The sequence below is a fragment of the Eulemur rufifrons genome, chromosome 1 (genome assembly GCF_041146395.1).
Source record: "Eulemur rufifrons isolate Redbay chromosome 1, OSU_ERuf_1, whole genome shotgun sequence".
NCBI classification, from domain to species: domain Eukaryota; kingdom Metazoa; phylum Chordata; class Mammalia; order Primates; family Lemuridae; genus Eulemur; species Eulemur rufifrons.
In genome coordinates this window covers 4,211,120-4,228,629 of record NC_090983.1, presented here as the reverse complement: position 1 = coordinate 4,228,629, position 17,510 = coordinate 4,211,120, and the positions used below count along the sequence as shown (strand labels likewise).

Below are 17,510 nucleotides of genomic sequence, written 5' to 3'. Positions count from 1 at the left end.
CAGTCCCAAGAGGAGGGGCATGCCATGCCACAGGGGGCACACGGGAAGGACCAGTGTTTACCAGGAGGTGGGGGGAGGAAGGGCAAGGCAGGATAAGGCTTAGGGTTCTCCACACGCAGGCCCGGCAGCTCTGGGCACAGAGGCTCCCCAGGTGGCCGGGCCACAGGAGGGGTGACAGGCCTCTCTGTGGGCAGAGGGCCTGAAGGCCTGGATAAATATGTACCCAGCAGGGCCTCAAATAACGTCATTTCTTTCAACCTCATTTTGTCATCACGTTGATGAGAAACAAAATCGATTCCTGAGTCAGCCAATGAATCTGCTTCCCTGAAAGTGTTTCTGCAGAAATTTTTAAAAAGCTGGTAATAGTAAAGCCATGTTATGAGCCTTAAGGACGTTGAAGTTGTTAAGGTCCCTGAAAATGGCTATAACAATAACAAAAAAATCGATTCCTGGCCAGGGACACTGTCTCTCTGGTAACTCCCACACCCGAAGCCGAGCATGTGAGGTTGGACTGGCGTGTCTACGTGGTCCCAGTCTGAGTGTGGGTGTGTGAGTGTGCCCTGAGATGGAACAGCGTCCTGTCTGGGGTGGGGGGTTCCCACCTTGTGCCCTGAGCTGCCGGGATTGGTTCTAGCCACCCACAGCCCCGAAGTGGGATGAGCGGGTTGGAAAATGAATGAATGAATGAATACAAATTATTATAAAATAAAAATTCCTATGATAGTCATCCAAATGCACGACGATACATGCTGCAGTCTGACAGTGCACTGTCTGTGACTGTGTTTGAGCGCGTGGCGGTAGGAGATGCTTCCAACAAGGTTCCCTTTGCCAACATTTATTCCTTGATTTTACCCACCAACACCATGGCCATCGTCACTCACCAATTCACTGAAAATTGGGCAAATAAGTTTACTTGTTGTTATTGATCTTTCTTAAATGCATGTGTAGCTCACATCTATTTCAATGTTTACTATTAGGAGTGTTTTGAGTCTTTATTTTACAAGTTTGGTGAGATGGCTTTGTGACCAGAAATACGCTGCAGGAGCTTAACTCCTGTTTATGTCAATTAGCCTACAGTAACGTTGGTTTTGTTATACCCTGTTTTGCTTGAAGCCGCAGTTTCAAGGAGCCTATCGATGGTGACGAAGAGGACTTTCTGTGCCTTTTAGTTTAACCTTGGTCAAAATGCACTTTCTGAGACCAAGCACTCTGGTAGTCACGGTTTCACAGGACCCTCACAAGCAACCTGGGAGGGAGAAAAGGCTTTTTTTTTTTTTTTTGAGACAGAGTCTCACTCTGTTGCCCAGGCTAGAGTGAGTGCCGTGGCGTCAGCCTAGCTCACAGCAACCTCAAACTCCTGAGCTCAAGCGATCCTCCTGTCTCAGCCTCCCGAGTAGCTGGGACTACAGGCATGCGCCACCATGCCTGGCTAATTTTTTCTATATATATTTTTAGCTGTCCATATAATTTCTTTCTATTTTTAGTAGAGATGGGGTCTCGCTCTTGCTCAGGCTGGTCTCGAACTCCTGAGCTCAAACGATCCGCCCACCTCGGCCTCCCAGAGTGCTAGGATTACAGGCGTGATCCACCGCGCCCGGCCGAGAAAAGGCTTTTATTACCAATTCCACCTCCAGGTGCCCCTGAAGCTCGGCGAGGTTGGTGCTTCCGCCAGTCACACAGGAGCGTGAGGGGGTGTGGGGGGGTCCCACCCGGGGGGGTCCCACCCTCGTCCGTCCACACCCAGGGCGGGCTCCTCCGCACACAGCCTCCACGGACGGGCAGAGATGAGAACAAGAGCCGTGGTTGCCACGTTCTGGTTTTCAGTGCAAGACACCTTCTGGCTCCAAAAGTAGATAATTTTGCAGAGACTTCGGCAAGGGTAACAGGGGTATGAGGTCAAAGCACTCTTTGCCAAACAATCTGCGAAGGGCGCAGCGGCAGAGATGCTGCAGGCAGCGTGGGGTGTGGGCCAAGGCGAACAGGGACTGGTAGAAAGGCTTGTGCATCTGGAAGGGAAGGCAGGCGGGTCATAGTCTGTGCACCTGGAGCCAACACGCGTTTCCTTCCTGGCCCGCCACTGCCCGGACAATCCGTCCTTCCCACGGCTGCCTGGTCCCACTAGCCACACCAGGGAGAGAAGCACCATTCTGTGGCAACTGTCCTCCACCAAAAGGGTCTGTAACTTTTCTAAAGCTCAGTTCCTGCCAGGTCAGAGGGGACTCTGTTTCGGGTCACTTCAGGTAACACAGGTAGTCCTGGGATCCCACTTTGCCCCTCCCTCTTTGCACAACAGCCCTGCAGCTGTGGGGGTGGCCCAATCATGGCTCAAGTCAATGAAACAGGAGGGGAAATTTTTCTAGAGGCTTCTGGAAAAAAGTGTTCTCACTCTTTTTTAATGGACAGTCACTGAGGACTTTGCCGTGTGTAGATGTAATGCCCACAGCTGCCTTGGGCATATCCTGAGCCAGGAGAAGAGGACGCTACACACAGGACGAGGCTGGCGTGTCCTGAAATGGAGCCAGAACCGTGGATTCAGGTGGCTCCGACGCCCACCTTCCTCTGGACACCGGCTGGGGAGTCCTGACCTTCCTCAGGCCGGCATGGGGCAGCTTTCTGCTGCCTGCAGCCGACAGCACCCCAACTATAGTGATGGGCCCCCAGATGGGTGACCATTGAGCCTTCTATGCAAATACGCCCCAGCTTCCCTTTCTCCTCCCCTCCTCAGATGTTTTACACTTACCCGGATATCAGCAGTTTCCTCACCTGAAATACTTCCTCCGGAATCACCTCCCTCCAGGACTCTGACACGCGCAGCTGAGAGTAGGAGTTGAAGAGAACCTCAATGACCGCGGGGGATGGGGCACAGGTCTTCAGCACCTGGTTGGAAGAGGCGAAGGACGGTGTAGGGTGACTGGGTTTTGGGTGCAAGTGGGGAAGGGTGGGCAGAGGCGGGGGTCTGTACTCTCTGGCTGTGTGATCTCACCGTGCCCAAGTCTCACAGGGCACAGCAACAGCCACAGGACAACAGGGTTGCCGCAGGGGTCTAATGAGTTCCCACACAAAAGGACACAGGTAACAGCTCTGCAAGGGGGCCCTTCTTGTCACCACGGTGGCTCCTATGAAAAGTCTGGGCAAAGTGCTTCAGCATTCTAGCTCCCAGGGGGACATGCTGAGGGCTGGGCAGGCCCTCTTTGTGCTCCGAGGGCTGCTCAGAGACAAGGGAAGAAGTTCTGCTGGGAGGAAGTCTGGCCCGCGCATGGTGTTCCCAATTTCTTACCTCAATTTTCCAATATGTCAGGAAATTGAGACTTGGGGGAAAAGAATTGTTTTGCTGCTGAATTTCCTCTTGACTTAGTCTTTACATTCTATTGTTGCAGTCCCCGCTGGCACAGATTCCAATTTTCTTTTATTTTTTAGAGACAGGGTCTTGCTCTGTCACCCTGGCTGGAGTGCACTGGCACAATCATAGCTCACTGCAGCCTCCAACTCCTGGGCCCAAGCAATCCTCCTGCCTCAGTCTCCCCAGTAGCTGGGACTACAGGCGTGTGCCACCATGCTCTGCTAACTTTTTATATTTTTTATAGAGATGAGGACTCCTATGTTATCCAGGCTGGTCTCAAACTCCTGTCTTCAATCGATCCTCCCATCTCCACCTCCGAAAGCCACTGTGCCCAGCCTGATTCCTATTTTCTTATTTGCAAATTTATAATTCAAGTCTATCAGCTTCATCATAAAGATGGGAACACTATTTGCTTTTGTAAAAAAAAAAACACTTTTTATTATGGAGAAATTTGAACATACACAAAAGTAAACTGAACAGCATGATGAACCCCCACGTGCCGACCATCAACCCATAGGCAATCCTGCCACATCCACTCCCCCAATATTATTTTAAAGCAAATTCCATGTATCCTATGGTTTCATCTGTAAATAGTTCAGTGCATCTCTTATAGGACCTTTGGAAGAAACATAAAGACAATATCATTATAACACCTGAGAAACTAATAGTTTATAAATATATCTAATATAGAGTCAGGGTTTAAATTCACAAATTTCTCTTAAATGCCAGTATATTAACAAAATATTTTGTTTGTTTGAATAACAATCTAGATAGGCTGACACAGTGACATTGGCTGATACGACGGAGGTTTAGGTTTCTCTTTTTTGTTTCCTGTGTTGTAGAAACTGGGCTGTTTGTCCTGTAGAGGTCTCCCCGTTGGGGTTTTGCTGATCTCATCCCTGTGGGTTTGTGAACATGCTGCTCTCCCTCTGTTTCTGTAAATTTGTAGTTAGATTTAGAAGCTTGACCAAATTCAGATTTGATTTTAGAGAGGGGCAGGGCAACTTCATGGCAATGTTTGTTTTTTTTTTGTTGTTTGGGACAAGGTCTTGCTGTCACCCAGGCTGAAGTGCAGTGTTGTGATCATAGCTCACTGCAGCCTCCAAATTGTGGGCTCAAGCAACCCTCCTGCCTCAGCCTCCCAAAGTGCCAAGATTATAGGAGTGAGCCACCGTGCCCAGCCGCTTTTTTAAGTCTAACATTTGCCAAGTGTTATAAAATTGTTTTTCCTATTTCTTGGTTGAGAAAGCTGAGGTTATGGCAAATTTCTAAGAGCAGCCACCGTATATCTGCGGCAGACGATGACCACAGCCAGTAGTGAGCTGGGCTCTCCGAACATGGAGTCACAGGGAAGGAGGTATTGAAACCACTCGCGGCCGCTCACTGTACCTCGCACCTCCCCACTTCAGTTTCAGACTGAAACCCTTTTTTTTTTCCCCCCCACCCTGAAACCCCTTTAAAATTCAGAAAGACAAAATAAAAAACCTTCATATTTCTTTGTTCAGAGATAACCACTGTTAACATTTTGTGTATGCTGATGTTTTATGCATTTAGACAAAAAATTAATGTCCAGTACATAACAAAAATGGGGGAAGGCTTTGCAAATAATTTTGAAAATTGATCTTTTTTCCACTCAGAATAGATTGTGAACAATTAAAAAATGAGCATTTCAAGATCATTTTTGTAGCTATATTTTGTTTTATGAAGTTATCATAACGTGTTCAATGAATTAACTACTGTAAGTTGCCTTAGCATTTTTTGATATGATAACAATGGACATCCTTGAACAAAATCCTATGTCCCTCTGCCCCCAACCATTCTTATTTAAATATCTACTTGAATTCCTGGAAATAGAATCACAAGGTCAAAGAGTAAGTACATTTTAAAGCTTTTAAAACATACCACTGAATTATATGTGCATAAATTAGTGCACTTTTTGAATAACTGAGTATGAGAATGCCTCTCTCTCCCCACCCAAAGCATCTCACTAATTATTTAAATTTGATGGGTACGGTGGTATAGAATATTTACTTTTGCTTTGGTTGACCATTGCTTTTCTTCCCTTGTGAACTGCTAAATTATATCTTTCGCTCATTTTTCTATTGCTGTGTTCATTTTTTTCACTGATTTATAAGTATACTTTACTTACTAAATTTATTTTTCAGGTAGATAATCATTTTGCAAATAATACTCTTTTTTTCTCCTCAATTTTCATGTCTTATCTTATGACATTGGCTCTTTTAAGTTCAATATTAAATAACAACATTAATAGCAAGCATAATCATCTTATTCCTAATTTTAGTAGGATTGTCTCTAATGTTTTGCCATAAACATAATCTTGGATATTATTCATAGTTTCAGATAGATACTCTGTTCTATGTCAGAGAAATATCCTTTAATTTCTAGGTTACTACAAAGTTTAGGATTTGATTTTATTTTTTGCCTTTTTCTAACCAAGTTGATACAAAAAGATTTTCCAATATTGACCCATTTTTGCCTTCATAAAACAGACCCTATTTGGCTATTCTTTTGTATGTAACTTACATATTATAAATTTAAAAAATATAAAAATATAATTATATCATTATATATGATAGATATATTACATATACCATGCAAATACTATATAAGTATTATATATAATATAATGCCAGATTCAATTTGCTAAGATTTTTGCATCTCTTTTAATAACTAAATTTGGCTTATGGTTTTACTTTTGAGCTATTTTTGTCAGGTTTTAATATCACTTTAAGTTAGTAAAACTATCTGAGGAAATTTCTGGGTTTTTTAATACTTGAGAAGATTGATGTTTTCTTTTTTAGAGAAGGGATCTGGTTATGTTGCCCAGGCTGGAGTGCAGTGGCTAATTCACAGACGTGATCATCATAGCTCACTGCCGCCGTGAATTCACAGGCTCAAGTGATCCTCCTGCCTCAGCCTCCTGGGTAGCTGGGATTTCAGGCGTGTGCCACTGCACCTGCCTAATACCAGGGAGGATTTTAAAAAGTAGATAATTATTGGAATTGAGAAGGCACAATAGACCTTGCCTTTGACATTGTCTAAGCCTGGCATTTAGTTGCAGGTAATAATTTGATATTTTCAATTTCTTTTATGGTTATTGGCATATTGTTTTGATTTCTTCTTGAATCAATTTTTTTAATCTACATTTTCCTGGAAAACAATCTTCATTTTAAAGAAATTTAGCATTGCATGTGTATCAATAAGGGTCCAATAGGAAATAGAAATTAAATTCAACATAGGATTATTCCAGAAGTGTTTGCCGATACAGGGCCTATTTAACCAGCTGTGTGTGCAGGGGAACCGACAAAGGTCAGGGCAGTAATGTGAAGCTGGTGGCAGAGTGATCACCACTGCTGGGACTGAAGGGTGAGTGGGGGCCTGTCTTACCAGATGCAGCCATCCTTGGTTGGGGACACACAGCCAGCCTGAGGCAGAGAGAGCGCCAAGAGAATAAATCCTCTGACCTCACGCTCCTTTCCTCCCTCCTACTGCAGAGACACCCCACTGGCTAAACCCAGCTGGAAGGCAGAGGGCCAGGAGCTTGTAGAATGAGGTCCATGTGGGCAGAGAGCAAATCTGGAAGGGAGAGATGACCACTGTGTCTATGAATAAGCACCCTTTTCTCATTTGAAATGCACTGTAATTGTATTTTCAATGTCGTTTTCTTGTTTGGTCTTGCTGGAGGTTTGTCTATTTTAATTTTTTTTCAAGAAATCAGTTACTGGATTTTGTTGATCAGTTCTCTTTTAAAATATTCTAACCCATTACTTTTTGCCTTTATCATTATTAATTCTTTTCTCCCATCTCCTTAAGTATGTTCTCTTTCTCTTTCCAACTCCTTGGATTGACTGCTCAGTTAATTTAGTAACATTTTTTCCCTCGTATCATAATAAAAGGAACTTTTAAAATGGTACAGATTTTCCTTCCTTTGACCATAGTTATGGTCATAGCCATAAGTTTTAAGGCACAGTTCTCGCTGTCTTTATTAAATAGTCTGCAATTACATAACTATTGATGCAGTAGTTATTTGGGAGTGTGCTGTAACATTTTTAAATGGTTAAGTTATTTTTAAAAATGAACAACTTTTCACTACTAATTTTCACATGTGTTGCAATGTGGCTCTAGGCAATGTCTGTTGGGCGGGCACTAGAAGAAGCTGTATTTTGTTTAAAGTTCAATACATATTTGTCACATTTATGATTTGGAGCTTCTGCACTTTTTTGCCTACTTGATCTGTGAAAGACTGAGATGTGAATTAAAAATCACCTAGAATTATTTTTTCAGTCCATTTCTCCATTTTAACATAATCTTTTTTGGCACATAAAGTTCCTAATGGTTATCTCTTCACTACAGCCTATGTCCTTTGTCAATGTCAAAGGAATCTTTTCCCTCATTTTGTGTATTTCCCTGGACTTCTTCTATTTGCATATTGATATAATAATACATGTTTTTGGTATGTTTTTGCCCGAATTACGTCTGCTCATTTTTAAATTTTAACCTTTTCTTTTCTTTATTTTAAATGTGTTTGAGAGTCTCTGTATTGGTAAAAGGGTAGTTTAAGCAACTTACATTTATTGTTATAAATAATTTATTTGGTCTTCCTTCTATCTCATTTTATTATTTTTTACAGTTCTTGTTTCCTTTGTTTTCTGGTTCTATTATATAGGTTTGTGTAATTTCTTTGCATTCATCTTCTGGATTTTGGCAGTAGCTATTTTCTTTAAAATTCTACTGGTGATTACCTTCAAAATAAAAAAAAATAACCTATAGTTCTTTTTAAAATCTAAATAGTATCTTTTGTGTTCCAGAGATGCCATTACCCTTTGTCTCGTTTCTCTCTCTTAACTAGTTCTTCTCCTTCCTCCATAACATCTGGAGTTTTGTTCCAGGTTATGATTATCATATGACCATATTTTATGTTATGCATCTCTTTCAGTAATCATTTTGGTATTTGCATTTAGTTTTATAACCGGCTTTACAATGACCTAAGATGTCTCTATTGTAGCTGGGCTGCATGCTGACCACCTGTCCTTTGAGCCATTCATTCTGCAGATATTTACTGGGCTCCTACTAGAAGCTGGGGGTTGCATTGTATCCGCACGTTAGGACGGCAAGCTCCCCCTTCACGGAACGTTCTGGTCCCAAACAACAGTAATAACACAGGTGTTCGGGTCATATGGCGGGGGCACTGCAAGGTGTTGGAAACGGCCCTAAACTCAGCTCTAGACTTCCGGTGGGTGGTGGGTTGGCCCGGGAAAGGTTTCTGGAGGAAGTGACGTCCAAGCCGGGACCTGGCTGTGGGGAGGCGTCAGCAGGCAGACAAAAGGCACGGAGAGGTCCCAGGACTCGAGTGTTCTGGGCAGAAAGAACACTGTGCCCAGTTCGGGAGGAGAAGATGAGCAAACGGTGTGGGCTGGGCGTGCAGTGTGACACAGGGTGTGGCCGGAAGTGCAACTGGAGCGGAAGCAGGGCGACTATGGAGAGCGTTATCCCCGGGTAAGGGGGCTTTTATCTTGCGCACGGGGAGCACTTGGAGGGTGATGGGATTGGTTTTAATTCGGAAATGCCACGATGGCTGAATGTGCAGAAGAGTCTAGAGGAAACAGAGGCCAGTTAAGAAGATGTTTCCACAATGCAGGGCAGAGACGGTGGCGGCCTGGCCTCAGGTGGTGGCAGTCAGGATGGAAACAGATGGAGAGCCATGTAGGAGGCAGAGTTGAGAGATTCTAGGGCCGATCTCCCATTCCTGAGCTCGTCTGAAATGTCGTCTCTGTCGGCTGGAGGACACCCAGCCCAATTAGCCGCTGTCCCCACCTGCCCCTGCCCAGAGCACCAGTGAGGGGGCTGCAGCAGGTGGGCACGTCCGCCCCGCCCCTCTTGCTGTGTAGCCTCATCTGACGCCGTTAATGGCTCTTCCACCTGACACCTCTTCACGTGGCTTCCAGGGAGGCTCCGCTTATTTCTTCTCTTACTGAGCTCCTACTCAGCTTCCTGGCCGTGTTATCTCTCTGTCTTCCTGATGCCGGAATGACCCCGCATTCAGTCCCTGTCCCTCTTCTTTTCCCTGTCTACTCTCACTCCCTGGTGATCTGTTTCCCAGCCGTAAGTACCACCCATGGGCCACTGAGCCTCAGAAGTTTATCTGCAGGTCAGTCAAACCTTCTCTCGGACTCCAGGCTTGAATGTCCCACCGCTTACTCACGGCTCCTCTTGGCTGTGTCTCACGCTCAGCACATCAAGGACCGAACTCCCTAGTTCACCCGGTCCAACCCGCTGCTCTGCCTACAACGTTCCCATCTCAGGTGACTCAACTCAACCTTCCAGGCTCTCATCTGAAAGCCTCGCGGTCATCCTTCACTCCTCCCCTTCTCTCACACGCCACATCCAATCTGTTAAGGAATCCTGTTGGCTCTACCTGCAAAATACATCTAGAATCAGGTCACCCCCCTTGTCCACAGCACCGTCACCCCTCACATGGGTCACAGGACCACCCTCCTGACTTGCCTCTCCACTTCTGTTCTCCGGCTCAGGTGTTTTCCTACCGCAGCAGCCAGAAAGATCCTTACAAAACATCATTTGGGTTCTGCCACCCCTCTGCTCCAACCCCGCAGTGGCCACAGTCATCACACCGTCCTACGAGACCCCACGCAACCTGTGCTCCCTCTCCTCCCACCTCTGATTTCATCTCCTTCTACTGTCTCACTAGCTCGTTCCACTTTCAGCCATCCTGGTCCCCTGACTCTGAGCACAGGATGGGCCCATTCCAGCTGTAGGCCCCAGACCGGCTGCTCCGCTGCTGGACCACTGTCCCCAGACACCTGCACCGCTGCACCCTCACCTCTCAAGTCTTGCTCAAAAGTCACTGACCTGACTACTTTATTTAGAGTTGCAACTGCCTCCCACCCTCTTCTTTTTCCATAGTCCTTATCACTTTATTGGCCTATTTATTATGCTCCATTATTTTTGAACAGAAGAAAACCCTGTTTTATGACACAATTAAAGCAGAATATGATATGCATCTCGGGCAATCTGCTAAGAGACTGCAAAGACAGAAAGGAAAGTTACTACCTTTAGTCCTCAAGTAGACAACATGACAGCACCATTTGTCTTAAACAGCTCATCCTAAATTCACCCAGTAACTGGGGAGGACGTCTGTGTCTGCTATTGGCTATATTCAAAGGGAAAATAAACCTTCCACATTTTCATGGCAGGAAGTAGTTCTGCAACTTGGACCAGGTGCCTGCTGAAGGCAAGCTCTCACTCCCCAGTAGAAACTGGGGCAGGGCACTACTGTCTTCGCAATTTACATTTCAGTGTGATGGCTCCCAAGTCCTAGAGAAAGACAATCCTGAGTCAAAAAAAAAAAAAGACAAAGACCTATTTAGCCATTAAAATGATTTACATGTATTTCAAAGAGGCAGAAAAAAATTACATATAAAAGTTTTCTACATTAAATCTTTAAGAAAATGAAGAGAACAAAATCTCTTTCCTTATTTTCCAGTTGGAGGATTAAGTTTCATATTTCTCGTTTGTATTTGCTCTTACAACCACCAGATCTAGGGCCCTGGTCTTGAACTCATGGACATCAGAGTTCAGAAGGATGGTGCCTGGATTCAGGCAGCTGAGGGGTGGCCTTGGGCACACTGTGTGCACATGAAGAAGGGTTTCTGGGGAAGCAAAAGGCAGAGGAGAGAAAGGTGCCATCCAGGGCCCATCGGTGGGGGTAGTGCAGGGATGCTGGAAGGATGGGTTTGTGCTGCAGGTGCTGGCCCGGGTTGGCTCTGCTCTGGCTCACTCCTGTGTCCATGCAGGTAGGTGAGATGATGATCAGGTGGTCCGGAAACCTGGGTTGATGGAGGGGCCAGGTTGTTGCTGCAAATTCAGTGTCTGGGTGTGGGGATAGTCCAGGAATCCTCTAGGTACTGATATAGGTTTTCAGTGGGAAACTCCAGGAGCAAAGGTGCTGTGGATGCAATTCCTGAGTGTTGGCCCTAGTCTCGGGAGGGGCATGGGCACGTCATTACCTAGTGCGCATGAGGGTGATGGACAGGAATCACGTGGTGGCAGCAGGGTGGGGGTAGGAGTCTGCCCTCAGAACTCATTCCTTCTGTGTCCCGAGAAAAGAAAAATAGCTCAGAGCTATCCGAGCTGTGTGAGGTATTATTATGCTCCATGTTTAGTGTCTGTCTTCCCCATTCGAATGTAAGCTCCATGTGGGCAGGAGTACTGTTTTTCCTCTCATCAGTTCACCCATATATCCCAAGGGCCTAGTAAGTTGCTGGTACATGACTGGTGCTCAATAAATAGTTGTTAAATGAGTAATTTAATACACATGTATTTTTCCTTTTAAAAAAATCGCATTAGAAAGGCACGTTTGGGCGTGGTGGCATGTGCCTATAATCTTGGCTACTCAGGAAGCTGAGGTGGGAGGATCCCTTGAACCCAGAGGTTCAAGGCTACAGTGAGCTATGCTCACACCACTGCATTTCAGCCTGGGCAACAGAGCAAGACCCTGTTTCCAATAAAAAAAAAAAGGCACGTTTTATGAGCCCTTGATATCTAAAAGCATCTTTCTTTATCAAAATAAAACTATTTTAGCTGAGTATAAAATTCTAGTGTTCAAACTTTTCCTTTCAAAATCCACAGGTGATATTTCATTGTATTTTATGCTAATATTGCAGCAGAGAAATCAGTCCAGCCTGATTTTTATTCCTTTATGAATAGCCTGTTTTCTGCTTACATACTCTGCAAGATTTTTCCATGTCTTTTTAGAACATTTTCTTTTTTTTTTTTTTTTTTTTTTTTGAGACAGAGTCTCACTCTGTTGCCCAGGCTAGAGTGAGTGCCGTGGCGTCAGCCTAGCTCACAGCAACCTCAAACTCCTGAGCTCAAGCGATCCTCCTGTCTCAGCCTCCCGAGTAGCTGGGACTACAGGCATGCACCACCATGCCCGGCTAATTTTTTCTATATATATTTTTAGCTGTCCATATAATTTCTTTCTATTTTTAGTAGAGATGGGGTCTCGCTCTTGCTCAGGCTGGTCTCGAACTCCTGAGCTCAAACGATCCGCCCACCTCGGCCTCCCAGAGTGCTAGGATTACAGGCGTGAGCCACCACGCCCGGCCTTTTTAGAACATTTTCACTAGAGTGTATACATAGGTATGTGCCTCCTGTCATTGATTTGCAGAGAACACCCATTCAACTTCTAACTAAAAGTTAAGACTTAAGTGCAGCTAAGTTTTCTTCTGTTATGTCTTTGGTTATTGTTTCTGATTCATTTGTTCCAGGCTCTTCTGCAGTCACATCACTTATCTGTGGGTTGGTGTTCTACTCTCTGTCCTTCATGACCATCACTTTCTCTTTTAGTTTCTTAGTTTTGTTCTCTTCTTTTGCACTTAAGAAGACCTTTTAACATTAATCTTTCCTTATAGTGAACCCTGAGGTTGACTTCTCAACAATCCAGATGATTAGTTTGATCCAATCATGGTAATTCCATCCCCCTTGCTAGTTACTGGTGCAGGGAAGGGCAGGTTTAAACCAACTGGGGACACTCCCTCAGGGCTTCTAGAAAACTGGATATGAACAGGAAACTAGTTGGCCCGATTGTTGCTGGAAGCCATCCTGTCGGTGATGGAGAGAGTAGCCATCCTGAGGACAGAGCTGACTCACCGAGGATGGCAGAGCAGAGAGTTACAAAGCACCTGGCTCTTTGATGACATCATGGAGACACTAAAACAGCCAATCCTGAAGGCTGCTACTTCTATACTTCTTGTTACGTGAGATAACAAGATAACTTTCCTTCTTTAAAACTGTTTGAATTTGGTTTTTCTGCCACTTGTGGCCGAAACCACCTGTATCAGAGTCCAATCAGGCAAAAGACATCATTCTAGATATTTCAACCAGAGACAATATAACACATGGACTTGATTATACAGGTTATCAAACAGCTGAGATGTCCACAAGGGGAAGGTGAGGTAGCCTAGAGATAAGCCAAACAGAAATCTGTCACTCTCAGAGCTGGTGGGACAAGGGGATGAGGTCGTCTTATCACAGTCCAGAGAGCAGGGCCACCCCATGGAGGTGGAACCAAGTCCAGTCAGGGGCTGCAGGGGCTGCCCAGGGGGGCTGGAGCCGTGAGGGGAGGAGCTGTCTGGTGGGTGTGGGGGTCATGGAGGAGATGCAGGTGCTACACAAGGCAGAGAAGGAGGCGGCTTCTTTTTTTCTCCACACTCCAATTTCCCATGCTGTCTGCCATTGGCCGAACCCAGCCAGAAGCCCAGCCGATAATGGAGCCTGCGTTCAGCCTGAAGGGGCCAGCTCTCTCCCCTGCCCCCCAGGATGCAGAACAGAAAACAGAACAGCAGGGAAGGATCTGCAGACACAAATTGTCAGCGCCCTAACGCACGTCATCAATTTGATTCTTTACCTATGAATCAATTCTGACTTTTCCTTCGTTAATGTACAGTTTAACCTATGGCTGTTTTTACTTTCTTGGTATAACTTTATCTCCTCCATCTTCCTCTTCATGTCATTCTATTGACTTTTCATCTTAATGTGTTGTTTTTATGGATCACAGGGGCTATGTCTTCTTGCGCTTCTATGGCACTCGATTTCTGAGATATTCTTCTGGATTGTATGATGAGAGATTTGGGTTTCCTCTCTATTTTTGGACGCTGTACCATTTTTCTTTTTTTGTCCCTTTACACTATGGATCCACTAATTTTTCTGTTTATTCATCTTTGATTAAGGTGAGAACCAGACATGAAGTTTGTCAACACAGGGGAAGTCCATGGTCCTGCTCTCCGTCCACTCAGAAGACTGGGGAGGCAGAGTGGACAGAAGGGGACGAGGGCTGGGCTCAGCTTCATCCCCAGGTGGAGGGTTCCCCTGCTGGACTGAGCTCTGGCCTGGAGGCCTCTTGCTGCCACCGTCTTCCTGGCAGAGTTAGGAGGGGCCTCCAGGTTCCACCTCTGCCCCTCACTCCATCTCCTCGAATGCATGTCCACAGGCAGCCCCCACTGCCTGGCCACTCTGCTGGTAACGTCCGCCTGGTTGCCGAAAGCTTACAGCAGTGCCGCAGGGGGACACTGGGCCTTCCTAGACTTAGACACGAGGTTACCTTGTTGTTCCCGTGTTTTCTTTCTCTTCCCTCCTTTTGTCCACGTCTTCATAGATATTTTTAAGAGAACAGGAGCAGCTGCTCTTTTTAAACTGGGCATCACATTGACATTTTAGGAATTATCACCTCTGGTCTCCTCCCACCCCAAATTTGTTTGTTGGTTTGTTTCCCAATTCATTACTGTCACCAGGTCAGGTTTAAGCAGGCCTTGGGGAAGGAGAGAGGCCACGCTGCAGAGGGAGCACCCAGTGGGCAGGTCCAGGCTGGCACAGTCAACCATGTGTCCTCCCAGCCCAGCCTCGCCAACCCTTGCCCCTCACTACCCTACAACAAGCTCTTGACGCTTGGTATTTCTGGCTTACGCAAGCCCCACTAACATGCCGTTTCCTCCTGCACAGCAGTCTCTGATTTCAATCATCTCCCTTATGTGTTGGGAGAAAATCATGCCATTAAGAACAGCTCACAGTGGACCCCTCCGGATGGCGTCTGGCTGCATTTATATGGTACCCTAGGCAATTCCTGCTTCCTCAGGCCATGACCCTCCAGCGACCCTCCGACCAGCTCTGCCACTTCTCTGCAAAATGTTAAATGGCTCCCAGTGACTGCACAACGCAGAGGTCCCCCAACCCCCCCCCCAGAGCTGCCCTGACTCAGAGCAAAAGCACCGCCTCCTCCCCCGCCCCTCCCCCCGGGTCACAGACTGTGACAAAGTCTTATTGCCTGTCTCTGGGAATTCATTTTCTGTCTCTCCTCTGTTCCACCTCTCTGGGGCTCCCTGCCCCTCCCCGATCCCTCTGCACTGTGCCCCTCACGTCTGCCAGGCAGCTGGCCGCCTTCATTATTTTTACGCCAACACAGTTTAAAAATCTCCGCTGCCTCCTTGCTGTCTGCCGGGAAGCGGCTGCCACATTACTCTGACATGCTGATGTCATTAGTGTCCACGCACACTCTCTTCAGCTAATGAGGCGGCAGAAAGAAAATTAAGGGGAAAAATCACACAGGCACATTGCTTTCTATGTAGATGGAGAAATAAAACAAGAGCAAGAAAAACAGAGGCGCGCTATTCATGAGCTCTCATCATCTCCTCCCGCTGGGGACGGGGGACACGTGCCGCGCTGTGAAGACAGCAAATGGAGCCCTGGGTTTTGACTACTGCTACCCCAGGATTCTCCCACTAAAAATCCGGTGAAATTGGGATAAATGTGTGAAGTCACTTTACCTAATTGTGTAATTAGGTAAAAAGAAAAACATGAAAACTTTAGGTCCCTATTTTCAGCATGGTTAATGCCCGGAATGTGAGGCAAGACCAGGGATTTGCAGATGTTTCTAGAATGTGTCATTCTTGCCACCAACCTCCAGCCCCCTGCTCGAGCTGTCTGCACCCCTCACCTGGACTACCACAACAATGTGGGGTTTCCATAAGCCCCCACTCTGGCGTTTTCTCCACCCTTGAGCAGACAAATCATTTCCAAATGCTCATTTGATTATGTCACCTCTTTCCCTTAAAATGACGTAACAGTCCCCACTGTTCCCAAAGCAAAGGCCCAACCCCTTGGCACGGCCCTGGCTGGCCATCCAGTCTCAGCTGGCTCCTCTTGCGGCTTCCTCTCCAGTGACTGGCACTGCAGTGCTTGTTCTGCCCTAAGACACTTGCCCACGCTGTTCCTTCTGTCTGGAATGTTTGTCTCCCCCTTCAGCCTTCAAGTTGGGGCTCACTCATGACACGCACTTGGGGGAACCTCCAACCACCTTCTCCCCAGCAGGTAAAACCCCCATTTGGCACCTTCCGGGAGAGGTGAGCCTTGGCTTCGCAGGGCTTCTCACCAGGCAACTTCACGTCGGTGTCTGTGCTTGTCCCACCCACGGGACAGGCGGCTGCACTACGAATGCTCCTGTTCCTCACTGTAATCTCGGTAGCACGTACAGGAGGTCCCAAGGAATGTTTTCGGAATGAATAAATAAGCACCTAAGGGACGTCCAGGGAAGCCCAGCCAACACCTGTGTGCTTTGGGGGAAACCGTCATGGCTGGTGTTGTCCCTGCTCTTCCCCAACTCATGGGCAAGTCTGAATTATTTATGACCACCTGCAGGTACATCTCCACCGCTTGCCCTGACCTCTGCTCCGGATGTAACAGAAGCGCCTTTGGGAAATATCACAAAATAGGGACAAGGTGGGAGGGGCTGGAATGTGTCAGCTACACAGATTGCACAGGAAAAGCGCTCATGGAAGGTGTTAGGTGGTATCAGGGGACAAACAAAGCCAAAGCCGGCCACTGAAACCAAGCGGCGCATGGAGGAGGTTCCCAAATGAACACCCCTGGAGGAGGCAGGGGAGAGCATTAGTGTGAGTCCCATCTGGTGCCACTTCCTTCCAGCCCTGTGACTAGGGAGGTCATGTCCCATCTTGGAGTGGGGGCTGGACACAGTGCCCTCGCACACTCTGCGGTGCTCCAGGATTTCCAGAAATGCGCTCTTCAAACAGTTGAGATGAGCAAAGTCGTGCTTCCTTACTGTTGCCCAAATTGTCTTCTAGGTACAGAAGTGGCAGGAGAAACCTGAGCGAAGCCCTTACTCCAGATCAAGCATCCAGCCCACAAAGTCCACTTGCAGCAGGTGCCAAACAAGCGCCCTCCGCCCGCTCCCCCCAGGGTCCTGACACCTCCAGAATCCGGTCCTGGCTGCAGCTGCCGCCGCGCCTGCCCTCGGGCCGCCTCTCTGCCCCTGGGTGCCGACTCGCCGGGCACAGAGAGGCCTGGCACTGTCAACACGCGGCGTCCCGACCCTGACGCCTTGGATTTTCGCAGCAGAGCGCCGCGCGGCTCACATGGACGCTGCCTGTCCGCCCGCCGCGGGGACGGCGCCTTTGTTGGGCACGGGAACCGTGATTTATGCCCAAGCTCGCGGTGACACCTTTGCCTCAGTGACCCTGCGCCCCACGGGCGTCTCTTCGCATCTGTGTGAGGCACGGCTGCTGCCCACGGGCGGCGCGCGCCGCGACATCGCGGGGGTCGCGCGCCGGTCCGAGCCTCC

At 47.2% G+C, this 17,510-nt stretch overlaps 1 protein-coding gene and 1 non-coding gene across 2 annotated transcripts in view; one reads left to right on the top strand and one right to left on the bottom strand.

The window, feature by feature from the left end:
• The first annotated feature begins 300 nt into the window (after nucleotides 1-300).
• On the top strand, nucleotides 301-430 carry LOC138388057 (small nucleolar RNA SNORA33). The gene has a single exon (XR_011234059.1). It is a non-coding gene; the product is annotated as a small nucleolar RNA SNORA33 (small nucleolar RNA).
• A 1,188-nt stretch (nucleotides 431-1,618) lies between these two features.
• Nucleotides 1,619-17,510, bottom strand: part of ASB18 (ankyrin repeat and SOCS box containing 18) — a 60,853-nt gene continuing 44,961 nt past the window's right edge. Inside the window, exons 5-6 of the mRNA XM_069465723.1 lie at nucleotides 2,764-2,877; nucleotides 1,619-2,006 (exon numbers count right to left, since the gene is read on the bottom strand). Coding sequence (XP_069321824.1) covers nucleotides 1,821-2,006; nucleotides 2,764-2,877 — 300 coding nt within the window. The 3' untranslated portion in view covers nucleotides 1,619-1,820. The remainder of the gene's footprint in view (nucleotides 2,007-2,763; nucleotides 2,878-17,510) is intronic.